Source organism: Zonotrichia albicollis, chromosome 33 (assembly GCF_047830755.1).
Source record: "Zonotrichia albicollis isolate bZonAlb1 chromosome 33, bZonAlb1.hap1, whole genome shotgun sequence".
Classification (NCBI taxonomy): domain Eukaryota; kingdom Metazoa; phylum Chordata; class Aves; order Passeriformes; family Passerellidae; genus Zonotrichia; species Zonotrichia albicollis.
Genome location: NC_133851.1, coordinates 1,848,689 through 1,866,554, shown reverse-complemented (window position 1 = coordinate 1,866,554; position 17,866 = coordinate 1,848,689). Strand labels below are relative to the sequence as shown.

The following is a 17,866-nucleotide window of genomic DNA, read 5'->3' as shown; positions in this document are numbered from 1 at the left end:
GCCTAAATAAACACAAGTGACTTTTGCCCTCCTTGGGTGTGCGTGGGTCTGCAGGGGGCTCGGAGCCTCCCTGGCCTCAGGGAGTGCCCGGTCCCTGTCCCTGTGTCGCAATTCCCTGATAACCACGGCTATAAAGGGGTCACGGGGCCGCGCTGGCCGCAGTCACCGGCCCGGGGAGGGGACAGCAGGACAGGGGACAGCAGGACAGGTGAGGTGGCACAGGGTGGGCATGGGGGGCTGCGGGCACGGGGGTCTGACTCAGCTCTGTCCTTCTCCCAGCGCCGCCACCATGCCCTGCATTCTGCTCTTCCTCCCTCTCCTCATCCTCAGCCATGCCATGGCTGCGTCCATCATCACCCCCGCGCTGGCTGATGGTGACCGGGCACTGCTGGCGGAGCTGGCAGCGCTGGCAGAGCCCGTCCCACCGCGGGCACCGTGCCAAAGCCTTCATCCTCATCGCCTCCCCGGCTTCTCCCGGCTGCCCGCGCTGCCCCGCGGGCTGGCCCGCGCTGCCCTGACCCTGGCACTGCTCAAAGCCGGCTGTGCCCCCCAGGCTGAGGCCGAGACAGTGGAGCTGGCACGGGATGTGGGCACCACCACGGCCGCGGCGCTGCTGCGGGGGCTGGCGCGGGTACCGGGCGCTCCTGCCCCGCCGCCACCGCTGGCGCTGCTGCTGCTCAGGCTGGCACTGAGCCCGGGGGGCTCTGCCTGTGCGGATCCCCCCGTGCCAGGCACGGAGCACAACGGCACGGAGCCCGCGCCACCCCCGAGCCGGGAAAACCGGGAATTCCCGCCGTGCCGCGGCAGGGAGGATGAGGATGAGGATGAGGATGCCGGCGGCACCGTGCGGCGGCACCGGCGGGAGGATGAGGATGCTCGCAGCGCTGTGCGGCGGCACCGGAGGGAGGATGATGAGGATGCCTGCAGCCCACCGGGGGAACGGGAGGCACACCGGGTGCTGGATTGGGTACCGGGAGTCAGCATCTTCTACAACCTCGGCACCAGCGTCTACTTCGCCTTCCAGGGCTGCGAATCCACGGCGTCCACCCGAGCGCTGGAAGCCGCCGAGGATTTGGGTTACGCGGGGCTGGCGGCGCTCACCGGCGGCTTGGGGGGCCCGGTGGCCATGGGGGTGCAGCTGGGGCTGCAGCCGGGGCTCAAGGCCGGGGTGAGGGCGCTCATCGGGTATTTCACCTCGGCCGGGGAGCCCTCGCCGGTGCCCACCGCGCACAGCGGCGCCGTGGTCATCGTGTGAATGAATAAAGGGGCACGTGTGGCAGGTGGTGCTGGCGGGTCGGTGTTTGGGGACGGATCGATGCGGGGTCACCCTGCCCTGGGGCGGCCGGAGCTTGGCCGTGTGGTGGCTTGAGGCACGTGGTGGCAGCTGGGCTGGGCTTGTCCCTGTCGCTATAGCCCCAGCCCTGTCCCCGTCCCAGTGGCCACACTGCCTTGTCCCTGTCCCTATGGCTCTTTCCCCTGTCCCTGTCCCCATCCCTGCAGGTTTTCCCTGTCTCCCTGACTCTGTACCACTGTCCCCACAGCTTGTCACTGTCCCCACAGTTGTCCCCACGCTTTGTTCCCATCCCCATGGCCTGTCCCCATTGCTCATCTTGCTGTCCCTGTCCCCATAGCTCTGATCCCAGGGCTCTATCCCTGTTCCTATAACCTGTCCCTAAAGCTCTGTCCTTGTCCCCATGGCTCTGTCCCCGTCCCCAGGCTGTCTATGTCCCCAGGCTGTCCCCATCCCCCTGGCTCTGTCGCTCTCTGTCCCTCTGTCGCTCTCTGTCCCCCTGGCTCTGTCCCTGTCCCCATGGCCTGCCCCTGTCTCCTCCGCCTCTGTCCCCATGGCCTGTCCCGGTCCCCTCAGTCTCTGCCCCTGTCCCCATGGCTTTGTCCCTGTCTTTACGCCCTGCCCTTGTCCCCATGGCCTGTCTCGGTCCCCTCTGTCCCCGTCCCTGTCCCCCCGCCCATCCCGGTCCCGCCGCCATTCCCTCCCCCGTTCACCGCTGGCCACGCCCCAACCACGCCCCCTCAGTAACCACGCCCAGTGACCACGCCCCCGCCCGTGACGTAAAACTGGGGAAATGAACAAACTCGCCCAAAGCCGGCTGTTACGGGGGCGTGGCCTCTGCGCCGCTCTCCACCAATCACCAAGCAGATTGGGGAAGGGGCGTGGCCAGCCCGCCTTCCTGGTCGGGTGCCGCTTGAGGTGGGTCGGGGGTCCTGGGGGGGGACGTGGGCGGTTCTGGAGCCCGGGAAGCCCCCGGGGAGGGGGCACAGGCAGGGGACCCCGGCTGGCGCACACAGAGCGACCCTTGGAGGGCCGTCCCGCTGGGGCGGGGGGCGTTCGGGGGCACCCACCCCACTGGGGATGGGGTTCAATGCCCTGGGGGGGTTCAATGGGAGTCCGGTCTAGGGGGGCGTGTGAGGAGGGGTCTGGGGGCTCTCGTGTGGGCGTTCTGTGCGTGTTCCCCCCGCTCAGGGTGGGGAACCCCCCTGGGCTCACCCCCTGCTCCCACCGCAGGACGCGGCTGCCGGTCCGCGACCACCGCAGCGGGAGCGAGGGGACCCCCGGGAGCTGCCGGCAAAGCAGAGGGACCCCCGGGAGCACCCGGGGTTAAACAGGAGCAGAGAGACCCCCGGCACCACCCAAAATCAGAGCAGAGGAACCTCCGGGAGCAACCAGGACCGAGCAGGAGCAGAGGGACCCCCGGGAACAGCTGGGGCTGAACCAGAGGGATCCCCGGGACCACCCAGAACGAGAGCAGAGGGACCCCCAGGAGCAGACAGAGCCGAACAGGAGCAGAGGGACCCCCGAGACCGAGCAGGAACACAGGGACCACCCAGAACCAGAGCAGAGGGACCCTCGGGACCGAGCAGGAACACAGAGACCCCCCAGAACCAGAGCAGAGGGACCCTCGGGACCGAGCCGGAGCAGCGCGACCCCCGCCCGGGAGCAGCGGTTCCCCCGTGCCGCCGGTGCTGCGGGCAGGTACGTGGGGTGCAGATGTTCCCAGCTGTGACACGCGGCTGTTTCTCACCCTCCGGTCCCTCCGTGACCCCGGGGGGTCCCCGGGACGCCCCTGACCCTCTGTGTCCCCCCCAGCATGGCGCAGTGGCAGGAGGTGCAGGGCTTGGCCAACACTTACCTGGAGCAGGTGGACCAGCTGTACGCGGGCTCGGCGCTGCCCATGGCCGTGCGCCAGTCCCTGGCGGCCTGGATCGAGAGCCAGAACTGGTACCGGGGGGAAAAACGGGGCTGGGGGCGGTACCGGGGGGAAAAACGGGGCTGGGGGTGGCACCGGGAGGGACCGGGGCTGGGGGAGGTACCGGGGGGAGGGGGCGTGGCGGTGTTTGAGGGTCGCCAGGATGAGGGAAGAGATGTTTCAGGTGAGTTCATGTTTCAGAAGGCTCATTACATTACATTACATTACATTACATATCATTATATTATATCATATAGTATTAAAATAATAATAAATATAATACATATTATTTGCTATATAGTATAGCAAATATAATATAATATAATATAATATAATATAATATAATATAATATAATATAATATAATATAATATAATATAATATAATATAATATAATATAATATAATATAATATACTAAAGCTGTAAAAAAACATACTATACTAAATATATAATATAATGCTATACTAAAAGAATAGAAGAAAGGGTTTCATCAGAAAGCTAGAAAGGAATGAATAATAAACTGACTTTCCAGTTTCAGAAGGCTTATATTATATTATATTATATTAATTATATTATATTATATATCATATCAGGGGGTCGGGGGGCTGAAAAAATCCGGGCAAAGGCATTTTTATAAAATAAAAAAGGGACTTTTATAAAACAAAAAAGGGATTTTAATAAAATAAAAAAGGGACTTTTATAAAACAAAAAAGGGATTTTTATAAAATAAAAAGGGGATTTTTATATAAAAAAGGGATTTCTATAAGATACCCCAGTGGGAGCGGGGCCCGGGTGAGGCTGAGCCCGCGATCCCGCAGGCGCCAGGCGGCGGAGCCGCTCTGCTCGCACGCCCGCATCCTGTTCCACTCCTTACTGGTCTTACTGGGAGAGCGCGTGGGCAGCCTGGGCTCGGACCGCGAGGATCTCACGCTGAAGCACAACCTCCGCAAGGCCCACCGCGAGCTCCAGGTGGGCTTCGGGGCAGGGGGAGGGCGGTGGGGAGGGGTCTCCGCGCCGCCCTCACCCCCACGAGCCCTCCCCAGGCCGAGTTCCAGGAGAAGCCGGAGAGATTCGCCAACCTGGTGGCCAACCTGCTGCAGGAGGAGCGGCGGATCCTGCGCCTCGGGCAGGCCGGGGGGCAGGTAGGGAAGGGCTCTGTGACCCCCCCAGCCCATCCTGGGGGTCCCCCGGCCGCGCCCCCCACCCCATTTCTCCCTCCTTAGGAGGGGTCGGTCCCCGCGCCCAGCCCAGCTTTGGAGGGCGGGAGGGAGCAGCAGATCCAGCGGCGTTTGGCTGAGTTCCACACAGCCCTGCAGGTAACCCCCCGGCCCCTGAGACCCCCGAGATCCCCTGCGAGCCCCCCGACCCCTCCTCACCCCCCCTGTGCCCGCAGGAAGCCGAACGAGCCTTCAGGCACCTGGAGGATTTGCAGGATGCTTTCGATTTCTGCTTCAAGGTGCATTACCGGCCAGGTGAGCCCCACGCTGGGAAAATGGGGGGGTGGGCACTGCCCTGTGAGCCCCCCAAAACCCTGAGTGAGCCCCCCAGAACCCTGAGCTCACCCCCTGCCCTCAGGTGAGGAGAAGAACCGGGACCCCGCGTACCTGCAGGAGCTCCAATCCCTCCAAGCCAAACTGCAGAACCTGGACCGGCAGCGGCGGGTGAGGAGGGGGAGATCGGGGTGGATTTTGGGGGGTCCTACCCACCTTGAGCACCCCGTTCACAGCCAGATCTCCCTTCAGGAGGTGCTGGCACAGATGCAGCAGCTTTTGGGGCGCAGTGAGACCCTGCAGGAGCTGCTGCAGCAGGAATTGGGGGGCTGGAGGACGCGGCAGCAGCACCTGTGCTTGGGGGGCTCCGCCGACACCAACCTGCGCCCGCTGGAGACCTGGTAGGATCTGGGGGGCTTTGGGGGGCTTGGGGGGCTTCAGGCGGACCCCTCTGAGCTCCCTGAACCCCTGCAGGTTCACGGAGCTGGGCCAGGGGCTGTTCCAGCTGCGGCAGCTGCTGCGGGCGCTGGGGGACCTGCGACAGAAGGTGACCTACGCCAGGGACCCGCTGGTGGCAGAGACGCCCCTGCTGGAGCAGAGGCTGCAGGAGCAGCTCACGCACCTGCTCAAGAGGTGGGCTGGGCCAGGAGGGCTCCAGGGTGGAGAGCAGGAGAAGGTTCTTCCACCCAGAGGGTGGTGGAGAGCTGGGGAAGCTCTCCAGGGAATGGTGACCAAGGGTGACAGAGATCTGAGAGCGTTTGGACAACAATGGGGTGGGATTTTGGGGTGTTTGTGCAGGGTCTGGATGATCCTTGCAGCTCTGGATGATTCAGGAGGTCTCCAGGGAATGGTGACCAAGGGTGGCAGAGATCCAGGAGTGTTTGGACAAAGCTCCCATGCACATTTTGGGGTGTTTGTGCAGAGTCTGGAGTGGGATCAATGATCCTGATGAGTCCCTTGCAACTCTGGATGATTCAGGAGGTCTCCAGGGAATGGTGGCCAAGGGTGGCAGAGATCTTTTGGAGAAGGCTCTTGGGGACAGGGTGGGATTTTGGGGTGTCTGTGCAGGGTCTGGAGTGGGATCAATGATCCTGATGGGTTCCTTACAACTCTGGATGGTTCAGGAAGTCTCTAGATGGGGCTGGGCCAGGAGGGCTCCAGGGTGGAGAGCAGGAGAATGTTCTTCCACCCAGAGGGTGGTGGAGAGCTGGGGAAGCTCTCCAGGGAATGGTGGCCAAGGATGACAGAGATCCAGGAGTGTTTGGACAACAATGGGGTGGGATTTTGGGGTGTTTGTGCAGAATCTGGATGATCCTTCCAGCTCTGGATGACTCAAGAGGTCTCCAGGGAGTGGTGGCCAAGGGTGACAGAGATCTGAAAGCGTTTGGACAACAACGGGGTGGGATTTTGGGGTCCCTTGCAGCTCTGGGAGTTCTGTAATTCAGGAGGTCAGGGAGGGTTTGGACAATTCTCTGGGATTTGTGGTCTGTGCTGGGCTGGACTTTGATCCTGATGGGTCCCTTCCAGCTCTGGGTGTTTGGACATCACTCAAATGTTGACATTTAGGACTGGGCAGGATCTGAGGTCAAATTTAGGACTGGGCAGGTTTTGGGATTGTCCTGTGCCAAACCAGGAGGTGGACTCGATAATTCTGATGGGTCCCTTCCATCTCTGGATATTCCATAGCTCACGAGGTGTTTGGACACCACTCAAACATTGAAATTTGGGACTGGGGGCACTTTTGGGGCTGTCCTGTGCCAAGAGTTGGACTTTTGATGGGTCCTTTCCATCTCTGGTTGGTTGGACGCCACTCAAACATTGGGATTTAGAACATGACAGATTTTGGGGTTGTCCCCATGCCCAAACCAGGAGCTAAACCTGCATGGCTTCCCTCCAACCTGGGATATTCCAGGGTTTTCAGAAGTGGGGGGAGCCCAGGGAGGACAGAGGGGTCTCGGGGAGGACTGGGGGGTCTCAGGGGAGGACAGAGGGGTCTCGGGGCAGCCCAGGGAGGACAGAGGGGTCTCGGGGAGGATTGGGGGGGTCTGGGACAGGACAGGGGGTCTGGGGCAACCCAGACAGAGAGGTCTCGGAGAGGACAGAGGGGTCTCAAGGAGGACTGGGGGGTCTCGGGGCAGCCTGGTGAGGACAGGGGGGTCTCGGGGAGGATTGGGGGGTCTCGGGGCAGCCCAGGGAGGACTGTGGGGTCTCAGGCAGCCCTGACCCCCCGTTTTTCCCCAGCGCCTTCGTGGTGGAGCAGCAGCCCAGCACCCCCAACGCCGGGAAGCGGCCCCTGGTGCTCCGAACCACCGGGAAGTTCTCGACCCGCGCCCGCCTCCTGGTGAGGCTGCAGGACCGCAACCACCGCATGGAGGCGCGGATCCACATCGACAGGTGCGGCCGGCAGGGCTGCGAAACATCGCGGGCGCCAAAGGGTTCTTAAATAAATTAAATTGTTTAGGTTGTTAAAGTGAATTATTTCATTTATGAAAGTAAATAATAATAAATAATTATAATTTAATATATTAAATTAAATTTAATATTAATTAAATATATAATATATATATAAACATATAATTAATTTAATATATTAATTTAAAATTTAATATATTAAATTAAATTTATTTATTATATATATAATTCTATATAATTATTTATTATATATTATTTGTATGTTATTTATATATATAATTATTTATAATTATATTAAATTATTCAATTCATTCAATAAATAATAATGGATAATTATTATTGTTTAATTGGTTCCATTAAATAATAATTGTATAATATTATTTAATATATTACATTTCTAATTTATCAAATTAAATGATTTCATTTATTAAGTTAAATAATCATTATGGATAATTATATTATTTAATTTATTGAATTAAATAATAATTATAAATATATTATTTGTTATATTAAAATGTTAATTTACTAAATTAAATAATAATTATAAATAATTGTATTATTTAATTTATTAAATAAATTAATAGCTATAAAGAATTCTATTAATTGATTCAAATTTTAATTTATTAAATCGCATTTTTAAATTTGTTAAAAAAATAATAATTAGAAATAACTATATTATTTGATTTATTCCATTTTTAATTCATTAAATGATGTAAAAATTATATAGAATAAACTAAGAACATAAATATAAATATAAATATAAATATAAATATAAATATAAATATAAATATAAATATAAATATAAATATAAATATAAATATAATGCCATTTAGATATTACAATATTCTGTGTGTCCCACAGCCCTGACCCCCCCTTATCTCTTGCAGGAACCCTCCCAACATCAAAGGGTGAGAGCTGGGACAGCGCTGGAGGGGCTGCGACCCCACCCGGGGGTCCCGACCCCCCATTTGCCCTTTCGGGGTTCCTGACCCTCATTTGCCCTCCCGGGGGTCCCAACCCCCCCATTTGCCCTCCCGGGGGTCCCAACCCTCCATTGGCCCTCCCGGGGGTCCCGACCCCCATTTGCTCCCCACGGGGGTCCCAACCCCCCCATTTGCCCTCCCGGGGGTCCCAACCCCCCCATTTGCCCTTCCGGGGGTCCCAACCCTCCATTGGCCCTCCCGGGGGTCCCGACCCCCCCATTTGCCCTTCCCGGGTTTCCCGACCCCCCCATTTGCTCCCCACGGGGGTCCCAACCCCCCCATTTGCCCCTCTTGGGGGTCCCAACCCCCCCATTTGCTCTTCCCAGGGGTCCTGACCCTCCATTTGCCCTTTCGGGGTTCCTTAAACCCCCCCCCATTTGCCCCTCCCGGGGGTCCCGACCCCCATTTGCCCTCCTGGGGGTCCCGACCCCCCCATTTGCCCTTCCCGGGTTTCCCGACCCCCATTTGCTCCCCACGGGGGTCCCAACCCCCCCATTTGCCCCTCTTGGGGGTCCCGACCCCCTCCCAGCTGCCGCCTGTGCCCCGCAGGTTCCGCCGCTTCAACATCCTGACATCGAGCAGCAAAACGCTCCTGGCCGGGGACAATCCCCAGGAGGGGCTGATCTGCGACTTCCAGTACCTCGTAGGGACCCCCCCGACCCCCCCGGACCCCCAAATCCCCCCCTCAGGGTGGGGGGCACACTGAGGACCCCCTCCCTCCCTATCCTGGGCTGACTCTGCCGTCCCCACAGACGCTGAAGGAGCAGAAGGACAGCAGGGCTGGCAAGGGCAAAGGTGCCAGCGGCGAGGTGGGCACGGGATGGGGCTGGGGGGGCCCTGGGGGGGCCAGGCCGGGTGGTGACAGCGGTGTCACCTCCCCACAGGGTCCCCTGGTGGTGACAGAGGAGCTGCATCTCATCACCTTCACGCTGGCCTACGCCTGCTGCGGGCTGGAGCTGGAGCTGGAGGTGAGGGCTGGGGGCTTGGGGGGGCTTGGGGACAGCCAGGGGGGGCTGAGGACAGCCAGGGGGGGCTTGGGGACAGCCGGGGGGGCTTGGGGACAGCCAGCCTGAGCTCTGTCACCTCCCCAGGCCACCACGCTGCCCTTTGTCATCATCTCCAACAACAACCAGTTCTCCAGCGCCTGGGCCTCCATCCTCTGGTTCAACATGCTCAGCTCTGACCCCAAGGCGAGCGGGACCCCCTGTCCCTGTGCCACCCCTGTCCCTGTGCCACCCCTGTCCCTGTGCCACCCCGTCCCTGTGCCGCCTTGTCCCTGTGCCACCCTGTCCCTGTGCCACCCCTGTCCCTGTGTCACCCCTGTCCCTGTGCCACCCCTGTCTGTGCCACCCCTGTCTGTGCCGCCCCTGTCTGTGCCGCCCCTGTCCCTGTGCCGCCCCTGCCTCGTGTCCCCTGTCACCCACCCTGTGTCCCCTGTGCTGCTCCCTGTCCCCTCCCTAGCCCTGTCCCCATCCTGGTTGTCCCCTGTGCCCTGTCCCCAAATCTGGGCCCGGTCCCTGCCCCATCCCAGGTGTGGATTTGTGTCCCCTCCCCTGCCTCGTGTCCTTGTCCTTGTGCCATCCCCTGCTTTGGTGCCTGTCCTTGGTCCCTGTCCCCTACCCTGGTGCTTGTCCCCATCCCTTGAACCCCATTCTCTGCCACTTATCCCCATCCCTTTGTCCCTGTCCCATCCCTTTGCCCCTGTCCCATCTCCTGGTCCCTGTCCTGTCCCTTGATCCCTGTCCCCTGCCCTTGTCCCTGTCCCCTGCCCTTGTCCCTGTCCCCTGCCATGTATCTGTGGTCCCTGTCTTGTCCCCATCCCCCGGACACCACCCCTGCCATTTGTCCCCATCCCTTGGTCCCTGTCCCATCCCTTAATCCCTGTCCCAACCCCTACCCTTGTCCTTGTCCCCATCCCTTGTCCCTGTCCCCTTGGCTCATCCCTGTCCTCTGCTCCTGTGCCGTCTCCCCCTTCCCTATCTCTGTCCTCCTCCTGTCCTCTGCCCATGTCCTTGTCCCCTCCATGTCCCCATCCCCTACTCCAGTGCATGTCTCCGTCCCCTCTCCCTGTCCCCTCCCCTTGTCCCCATCCTCTCCTGCTGTCCCCCTCCCCTATCCCCATGTCCTCATCTGGCTGTCCCCTCTGTCCCTACCCCCTGTCCCTCTCCTCTCCTGCTGTCCCCATCCCCTCCCCATGTCCCCATCCCCTGTTCCCTCTGTCCCCCTCCCCTGCCACTGTCCTGGGCCTCGCTCACCCTGTCCCCCCGTGTCCCCCCGTGTCCCCTCCGTGTCCCCAGGCCCAGCAGTTTTTCTCGTCCCCCCCTCCGGCCCCGTGGCCGCGGCTGGCCGAGGTGCTGAGCTGGCAGTTCCAGAGCGTGGCCGAGCGGGGCCTGAGCCGGGACAACCTCCTGATGCTGGCCAAGAAACTCCTGGGTAAGGCCGGGGACACCAGGGGACATGAGGGGACAGCAGGGGACACGGTGGGACATGGGGGGACACGGTGGGACGTGGCTGTCCCCCCTTACTCTGCTCTCACCCCAAGGCTCGAAGCCGTCACCGAACAGCACCGTGGCCTGGCACAAGTTCTCAAAGGTCAGTAGGGCCTGTCCCCTCTGTCCCCATGGCCCTGTCCCCTCTGTCCCCATGGTCATGTCCCCTCTGTCCCCATGGCCCTGTCCCCTCTGTCCCCATGGCCATGTTGCCTCTGTCCCCATGACCATGTCACCTCTGTCCCCATGGCCCTGTCCCCTCTGTCCCCATGGCCATGTCGCCTCCATGTCCCCATGTCCCTCCATGTCCCACTGTCCCCCCATCCCTCCATGTCCCTCCATGTCCCCCCATCCCCATGTCTCCCCCTGTCCCCTCCATGTCCCTCTCTGTCCCCATGTCCCTCCATATCCCCATGTCCCCCATCCCTCCATGTCCCCATGTCCCATTATCCCCTGTCCCCTCCATGTCCCTCTGTCCCTCCATGTTCCCTCATCCCCATGTCCTCGTGTCCCCCTGTCCCCTCCATGTCCCTCTGTCCTCCCATGTCCCCCCTGTCCCTCCATGTCCCCCCATCCCTGTGTCCCCACCATGTCCCTCCATCCCTCCATGTCCCCATGTCCCCCTGTCCCTCCATATCCCCCATGTCCCTCCATCCCTCCATGTCACCCTGTCTTTCCATCCCTCCATGTCGCTATGTCCCTCCTTATGTCCCCACCATGTCCCTCCATGTCCTCCACATGTCCCCGTGTCCCTCCCTGTCCCCTTATGTCCCCCCATGTCCCCTCCATGTCCCCGTGTCCCTCCCCATCCCCTTATGTCCCCCCATGTCCCCTCCATGTCCCTGAGTCCCTCCCTGTCCCCTTATGTCCCCCCATGTCCCCCCCGTGACCCCTTGTGTCCCTCCTTATGTCCCCCCATGTCCCCCCCATGTCCCCGTGTCCCTCCCTGTCCCCTTATGTCCCCCCATGTCCCCCCTATGTCCCCTCCCTCAGGATGGAGCCTCCGGTTTCTCCTTCTGGGCCTGGCTGGACGGGATCCTGGGGCTGCTCCAGGAGCACCTCAAGCAGCTCTGGAAGAACGGGTAGGGACAGGGCTGGGGAGGGGTCTGGGGGTGCTGGGGGTCCCCAGGGGCTGACGGTGCCTCCCCCAGACTCATCCTGGGCTTCGTGAGCCGCAAGCAGGAGGAGAAGCTGCTCAAGTCCAAGAGGACGGGGACGTTCCTGCTGCGCTTCAGCGAGAGCGTCCTGGGTGGTGTCACCTTCACCTGGGTGGAGCACAATGAGACAGGTGAGGGAACCCTCCAGAACCCCCCAGAACCCCCCCAGAACCCCTCAGAACCCCCCAGGAACCCCCAGGAACCCCCCAGAACCCTCAGGAACCCCCCAGAACCCTCCAGAACCACCCAGGAACCCCCCAGAACCCCCCAGGGCCCTCAGGAACCCCCCAGGAACCCCCCCAGGACCCTCAGGAACCCCCCAGGAACCACCAGGAACCCCCAGGAACCACCAGGAACCCCCCAGGACCCTCAGGAACCCCCCAGGACTCTCAGGAACCCACAGGAACCCCCAGGAACCACCAGGAACCCACCAGGACTCTCAGGAACCCTCAGGAACCCCCCAGAACCCTCCAGAACCACCCAGGAACCACCAGGAACCCCCCAGGACCCTCAGGAACACCAAGGAATGCCCAGGAACCCCCCAGAACCCCCCAGGAACCCCCCAGGAACCACCAGGAACCCCCCAGAACCCCCCAGAACCCCCAGGAACCCCCCAGGAACCCTCAGGAACCCCCCAGGAACCCCCCAGGACTCTCAGGAACCCCCAGGAACCCCCCAGAACCCCCCAGGAACCACCAGGAACCCCCCAGGAACCCCCCAGGACCCTCAGGAACCCCCCAGGAACCCCCAGGAACCACCTGGAAGCCTCTGCAGAGAGGGGATTTTCCAAGTCCATGGTGAGGTTTATCACACCTGATAAACCTTCGTCCTGAGCAAATTTTGGGGAGACCCTGGAGGTTCAGATCTACTGTAAAGCAAAGGAAAATAAACCCCCCTCCCCTGAGGTTTAGCAAGCAAGAGGATAAATTCAGATTTAGGTTCAAAATGGATGAGAATGGTGAAGCTGAATTCAGATTTAGGTTAGAAATTAATGAGAATGGGGAACCTGAATTCAGATTTAGGTTAAATTCAATATTTAGGTTAAAAATGGACAAGAATGGTGAAGCTGAATTCAGATTTAGGTTCAAAATGGATGAGAATGGTGAAGCTGAATTCAGATTTGGGTTAAAAATGGATGAAAATGGTGAAACTGAATTCAGATTAAGATTAAAAATGGATTAAAATGATGAAGCTGAATTCAGATTTAGGTTAAAAATGGATGAAAATGGTGAAGCTGAATTGAGATTTAGGTTAAAAAATTTACAAGAATGGTGGAGCTGAATTCAGATTTAGGTAAAAAATGGATGAGAATGGTGAAGCTGAATTCAGATTTGGGTTAAAAATGGATGAAAATGGTGAAGCTGAATTGAGATTTAGATTAAAAATGGACAAGAATGATGAAGCTGAATTCAAGATTAGGTAAAAAATGGACGAGAATGGTGAAGCTGAATTCAGATTTAGGTTAGAAATTAATGAAAATGGTGAAGCTGAATTGAGATTTAGGTTAGAAATTGACAAGAATGAATTCCCATCTTGGGCCCAGCTTTCTGTGGGACACAGGGATGATGGTGCCACCCCTCCACTGTGCCCCCTTTGCAGGGCCCCCCACTTTCCACGCCGTGGAGCCCTACACAGCCTCGGAGCTGGTGTCGCTGGCCCTGCCCGACATCATCCGTGACTACCACATGAGCCTGGAGGAGAAGAATCCAGAAAATCCCCTCAAGTTCCTGTACCCCAACACCGCCCGGGACGAGGCCTTCGGGCCCTACTACAGCCAGAGGCTGGAGGGTACGGCCTGGCATGGACTGGCATGGCCTGGCACGGCCTGGCACGGCCTGGCATGGGCTGGCACGGCCTGGCATGGCCGGGGACTGAGCCAGGGCACCCCCCTGATGGCTCTGTTTGTCCCCAGGGAACCTGAGCGAGTCCCAGAAATACCTGAACCGGCGCCTCATCCGCGTGTCCTCCAGGTGAGGGGATGTGGGGACACCTCTGTGGGGCTGTGGGATGCCCTGACCCCAATCCCTGACCCTGATCCCAATCCCTGACCCTGATCCCTGACCCCAATCCCTGACCCTGATCCCAATCCCTGACCCCAATCCATGACCCCAATCCATGACCCCAACCCCAATCCCTGTCCCAAATCCCTGACCCTGTCCCCAATCCCTGACCCTGATCCCAATCCCTGACCCTGATCCCAATCCCTGACCCCAATCCATGACCCCAATCCCTGACCCCGATCCCTGTCCCCAATCCCTGACCCTGATCCCAATCCCTGACCCCAATCCCTGACCCCAATCCATGATCCCAACCCCGATCCCTGTCCCCAATCCCTGACCCTGATCCCGATCCCTGTCCCCAATCCCTGACCCTGACCCCAATCCCTGACCCTGATCCCAATCCCTGACCCCAACCCTGATCCCTGACCCCAATCCCCAACCCCTGACCCTGATCCCTGACTCTGACTCCGGTCCCTGACCCAGATCCCTGACCCCAATCCTCAACCCCAATCCCTGATCCCTGACCCCAATCCCTGACCCCAATCCCTGACTCTGACCCCTATTCTGACCCCTATTCCTGACCCTGATCCCCAATCCCCAACCCCGACCCCTGATCCCTGACCCCAACCCCTGACCCCAATCCCGACTCCAACCCCGATCCTCAATCCTTAATCCTTGACCCCAGTCCCCACTCCAACCCCGACCCCGATCCCTGACCCCAAACCCCTGACCACAACCCCAATCCCTAACCCTGACCCCAATCCCTGATCCCAGTCCTGACTCCAATCCCCAATCCCCAAACTCTGACCCCTGTCCCCAATCCCCAGACTCTGACCCCAGCCCCAACCCGTCTGTCTGTCTGTCTGTCCAGGCCGCCCAACCGGCGTCAGACCGAGGAGGAGCTGCAGGCGGCCACCGAGAACCTGGAGACGCTGCAGCTGCAGCCCCGAGGGCAGGGGACACCCGGGGACCTGGGGACACCTCTGGGGGTGCCCACGAGCCCAGGGACACCTCACGGGGTGGCCTCAAGCCCAGGGACACTGCAGATGGTGGCCATGAGCCCAGGGACACTACAGGTCACCCCTGGGAGCTTGGGGACACTTCAAGGTGTGACCATGAGCCCAGGGACACTACAGGTCACCCCTGAGATCTTGGGCACACTTCAAGGGGTGACAGCGAGCCCAGGGACACTGCACGTCACCCCTGGGAACCTGGGGACACTTCAAGGGGTGGCAATGAGCCCAGGGACAGTTCAGATGGTGGCCACGAGCCCAGGGACACCACAGGTCACCCCCGGGAACCTGGGGACATCAAAGGTGGTGGCCACGAGCCCAGGGACTGTGCAGATGGTGGCCATGAGCCCAGGGACACTTCAGGTCACCCCTGGGAACTTGGGGACACCTCAGACTCTGCAGATGGTGGCCACAAGTCCAGGGACACTTCAGGTCACCCCTGGGAACTTGGGGACATCTCAGACTCTGCAGATGGTGGCCACAAGTCCAGGGACACTTCAGGTCACCCCTGGGAACTTGGGGACACCTCAGACTCTGCAGATGGTGGCCACGAGTCCAGGGACACCACAGGTCACCCCTGGGAGCTTGGGGACACTTCAAGGTGTGACCATGAGCCCAGGGACACTACAGGTCACACCTGGGAACCTGGGGACACCACAGGTAGGGACCCTGCAGCCCCCAGGCTTGGGGACACTACAACTACAGCCCCAAAGCCTGGAGCCACCACAGGTGACACCAGGAGCCCCCAACCTCCAGGGGACACTGCAGGTGGCACCAGGAGCTGTGCAGGTGCTGCCTGGGGGGCTGCAGGTGCTGCAGGTGGCCTCAGGGGACTTGGGGACACCACAGGGGACAGCGGAGTTGGGGACACTGCCAGCAGAGCTGAGGGACCTGGAGCTGCTGCCAGGGGGACAGGACATGCAGGAGCTGCTGCAGGGGCTGCAGGCACCCTCGGGGACCTTGGGGACGTTGGGGACACTGGGAGTGGCCGAGCTGATGCCGGACGTGGTGGCGACCTTGGAGGAGAGCCTGGAGGAGAGCTTGGAGCAGAGCTTCCAGCTGAGCCCTGGTGAGTGTTGGGGCTGGGGGGGGGACAGGGGTGTCCCCTGGGCAGGGAGCTGTCCCCTATGGGGACTGAGCTGTCCCCTGGGCACTGAGGTGTCCCCCTGAGCCCTGTCCTGTCCCCCTGGGCACTGCCCTGTCCACTGGGCACTGCCTTGTCCCCACTGCTCTGTCCCCTAAGCCCTTCCCTGTCCCCTCTGGGCATTGTCCCCTGGGCAGTGAGCTGTCCCCACTGAGGTGTCCCTCTGGGCACAGAGGTGTCCCCCTGAGCCCTGCCTTGTCCCCCTGGGCACTGCCCTGTCCCCACAGAGCTGTCTCCTATCCCTCTGGGCACTGCCCTGTCCCCTATGGGCACAGAGCTGACCCCTGTCCCCACTGCCCTGTCTCCCTGGCATTGAGCTGTCCCCTGGCCACTCCTGTGTCCCCTTTACCCTGTCCCCCCGGGCACTGCCCTGTCCCCTGGGCACAGAGGTGTCCCCAGGGCACTTCGCTGTCCCTTGTGCCCTGCCCTGTCCCCTATGGGCACTGAGGTGGCCCCCTGGTTACTGCTGTGTCCTCCTTGTCACTGCTCTGTCCCCCTGAGCCCTGCCGTGTCCCCACTCATCTGTCCCCTGTCCCTGCTCTATCCCCCCTGGCATTCATCTGTCCCCCCCTGGCACTCATCTGTCCCCAAACCCTGCCCTGTCCCTGCCCTGTCCCCCTGGCACTCACCTGTCCCCCCTGGCACTCAGCTGTCCCTGTCCCCGTCCCTGTCCCCCTGGCACTCATCTGTCCCCTGTCCCTGCCCTGTCCCCCTGGCATTCATCTGTCCCCCCTGGCATTCATCTGTCCCCCCTGGCACTCAGCTGTCCCCTGTCCCTGCCCTGGCCCCCTGGCACTCATCTGTCCCCCCTGGCACTCATCTGTCCCCCCTGGCACTCAGCTGTCCCTGTCCCCTGTCCCTGTCCCCCTGGCATTCATATGTCCCCCCTGGCATTCATCTGTCCCCCCTGGCACTCAGCTGTCCCCAAACCCTGCCCTGTCCCATCCCTGCCCTGTCCCCCTGCCATTCATCTGTCCCCCCTGGCACTCAGCTGTCCCCTGTCCCTGCCCTGTCCCCCTGGCACTCATCTGTCCCTGTCCCCGTCCCTGTCCCCCCGCAGGCAGCGCGGCTCTCCTGGCCCAGCACGATCCGTTCCTGCCTCAGCCCGAGGACTCGGCCCTGCCCGCGGTGCCCTCGCTGTTCACCGACCTGCCCCCGCTGCACATCGACGCCAGCGACTTCCAGTGACCGCTCCCCTCCCAGAGACCCCTTCCAGTGACTCCTCCCCAGCCCTTTCCAGGGACCCCTCCCTGGTCCCCTCCTTCCCGGGGACCTCTTCCAGGGATCCCCTCCCCGGTCCCTTTCATTCCAGGGACCCCCTCCCCAGTCCATTCCCTCTTGAGGACCCCTCCCCTCCCGGGAGCCCCTTCCCTCCCAGGGACCCCTCACCAGATCCTTTCGTTCCAGGGACCCCTCGCCGGTCCCTTCTCTTCCAGAGACTCCTCCCCAGCCCCTTCCAGGGACCCCGCCTCGGTCCCCTCCTTTCCGGGGATCCCTCCCCAGTCCCTTTCGTTCCAGTGACCCTTCCCCGGTCTCTTCGTTTCCTGGGACCCCTCTCTGGTCTCTTCCATTCCAGGGACCCCTCCCCAGCCCCTTCCCTTCCAGGGACCCCTCCCCTGTCTCTTCCCTCCTGGGGATCCCTCCTTGGTCCCTTCCCTTCCAGGAACCCCTTCCGGAGACCCCTCCTCAGTCCCTTCCCTTGCGTGGACCCCTCTCCAGTCTCTTTCGTTACAGGGACCCCTCCCCAGTTCCTTCCCTCCTGGAGACCCCTCCTCAGCCCCTTCTCTTGCGGGGACCCCTCCCAGGGACCCCTCCCCCCCTCCCCGTTCCCTTCTTTTTTAGGGACCCATCCCTTCCTTTCCGGGGACCCCTCCTCAGTCCCTCCCGAGGACTCCTCCCCACTCCCTTCCCTCCCAGGGACCCCTCCCCAGTCTCTTCCAGGGACCCCTCCCCTGCCCCTTCCGTTCCGGGG

General features: G+C 60.3%; 2 protein-coding genes across 6 annotated transcripts; both read left to right on the top strand.

Moving 5' to 3' along the window:
* Positions 1-64: 64 nt before the first annotated feature.
* Positions 65-1,279, top strand: APOF (apolipoprotein F). The gene is made up of 2 exons (XM_074530541.1): positions 65-208; positions 280-1,279. Exon 2 carries the CDS (start codon positions 290-292, stop codon positions 1,253-1,255), a length of 966 nt encoding a protein of 321 aa, XP_074386642.1. The 5' UTR covers positions 65-208; positions 280-289; the 3' UTR covers positions 1,256-1,279.
* Positions 1,280-2,000: 721 nt separating this feature from the next.
* Positions 2,001-17,126, top strand: STAT2 (signal transducer and activator of transcription 2). Of its 5 annotated transcripts, none has more exons than XM_074530538.1 (25): positions 2,001-2,209; positions 2,525-2,992; positions 3,107-3,238; positions 4,025-4,175; positions 4,250-4,348; positions 4,430-4,522; positions 4,600-4,678; positions 4,782-4,867; positions 4,949-5,097; positions 5,171-5,329; positions 6,938-7,090; positions 7,996-8,016; positions 8,641-8,734; positions 8,844-8,900; positions 8,976-9,059; positions 9,183-9,281; positions 10,389-10,524; positions 10,634-10,683; positions 11,574-11,662; positions 11,732-11,868; positions 13,337-13,525; positions 13,650-13,707; positions 14,609-14,813; positions 14,874-15,819; positions 16,955-17,126. In XM_074530538.1, the coding sequence occupies exons 3-25, from the start codon at positions 3,108-3,110 to the stop codon at positions 17,080-17,082; spliced, it is 3,393 nt and encodes a 1,130-aa protein (XP_074386639.1). In that variant the 5' UTR covers positions 2,001-2,209; positions 2,525-2,992; position 3,107; the 3' UTR covers positions 17,083-17,126. The 5 variants fall into 5 exon arrangements, with proteins under 5 accessions (XP_074386639.1, XP_074386638.1, XP_074386641.1 ...); XM_074530537.1 differs by having other exon boundaries at positions 2,003-2,209; positions 2,525-2,841; positions 2,894-2,992; positions 14,609-15,819; XM_074530540.1 differs by having other exon boundaries at positions 2,003-2,209; positions 15,252-15,819.
* The last annotated feature ends 740 nt before the right edge of the window (positions 17,127-17,866 follow it).

Excerpts from the sequence above, each read along its gene's own strand:
- APOF (XM_074530541.1), top strand. The coding sequence starts at position 290 with ATGCCCTGCATTCTGCTCTTCCTCCCTCTCCTCATCCTCAGCCATGCC.
- STAT2 (XM_074530537.1), top strand. The coding sequence starts at position 3,108 with ATGGCGCAGTGGCAGGAGGTGCAGGGCTTGGCCAACACTTACCTGGAG. Across the intron at positions 4,349-4,429 it reads TCGGGCAGGCCGGGGGGCAG|GAGGGGTCGGTCCCCGCGCC; the intron begins GTAGGGAAGGGC and ends CTCCCTCCTTAG. Across the intron at positions 13,526-13,649 it reads CTACAGCCAGAGGCTGGAGG|GGAACCTGAGCGAGTCCCAG; the intron begins GTACGGCCTGGC and ends GTTTGTCCCCAG.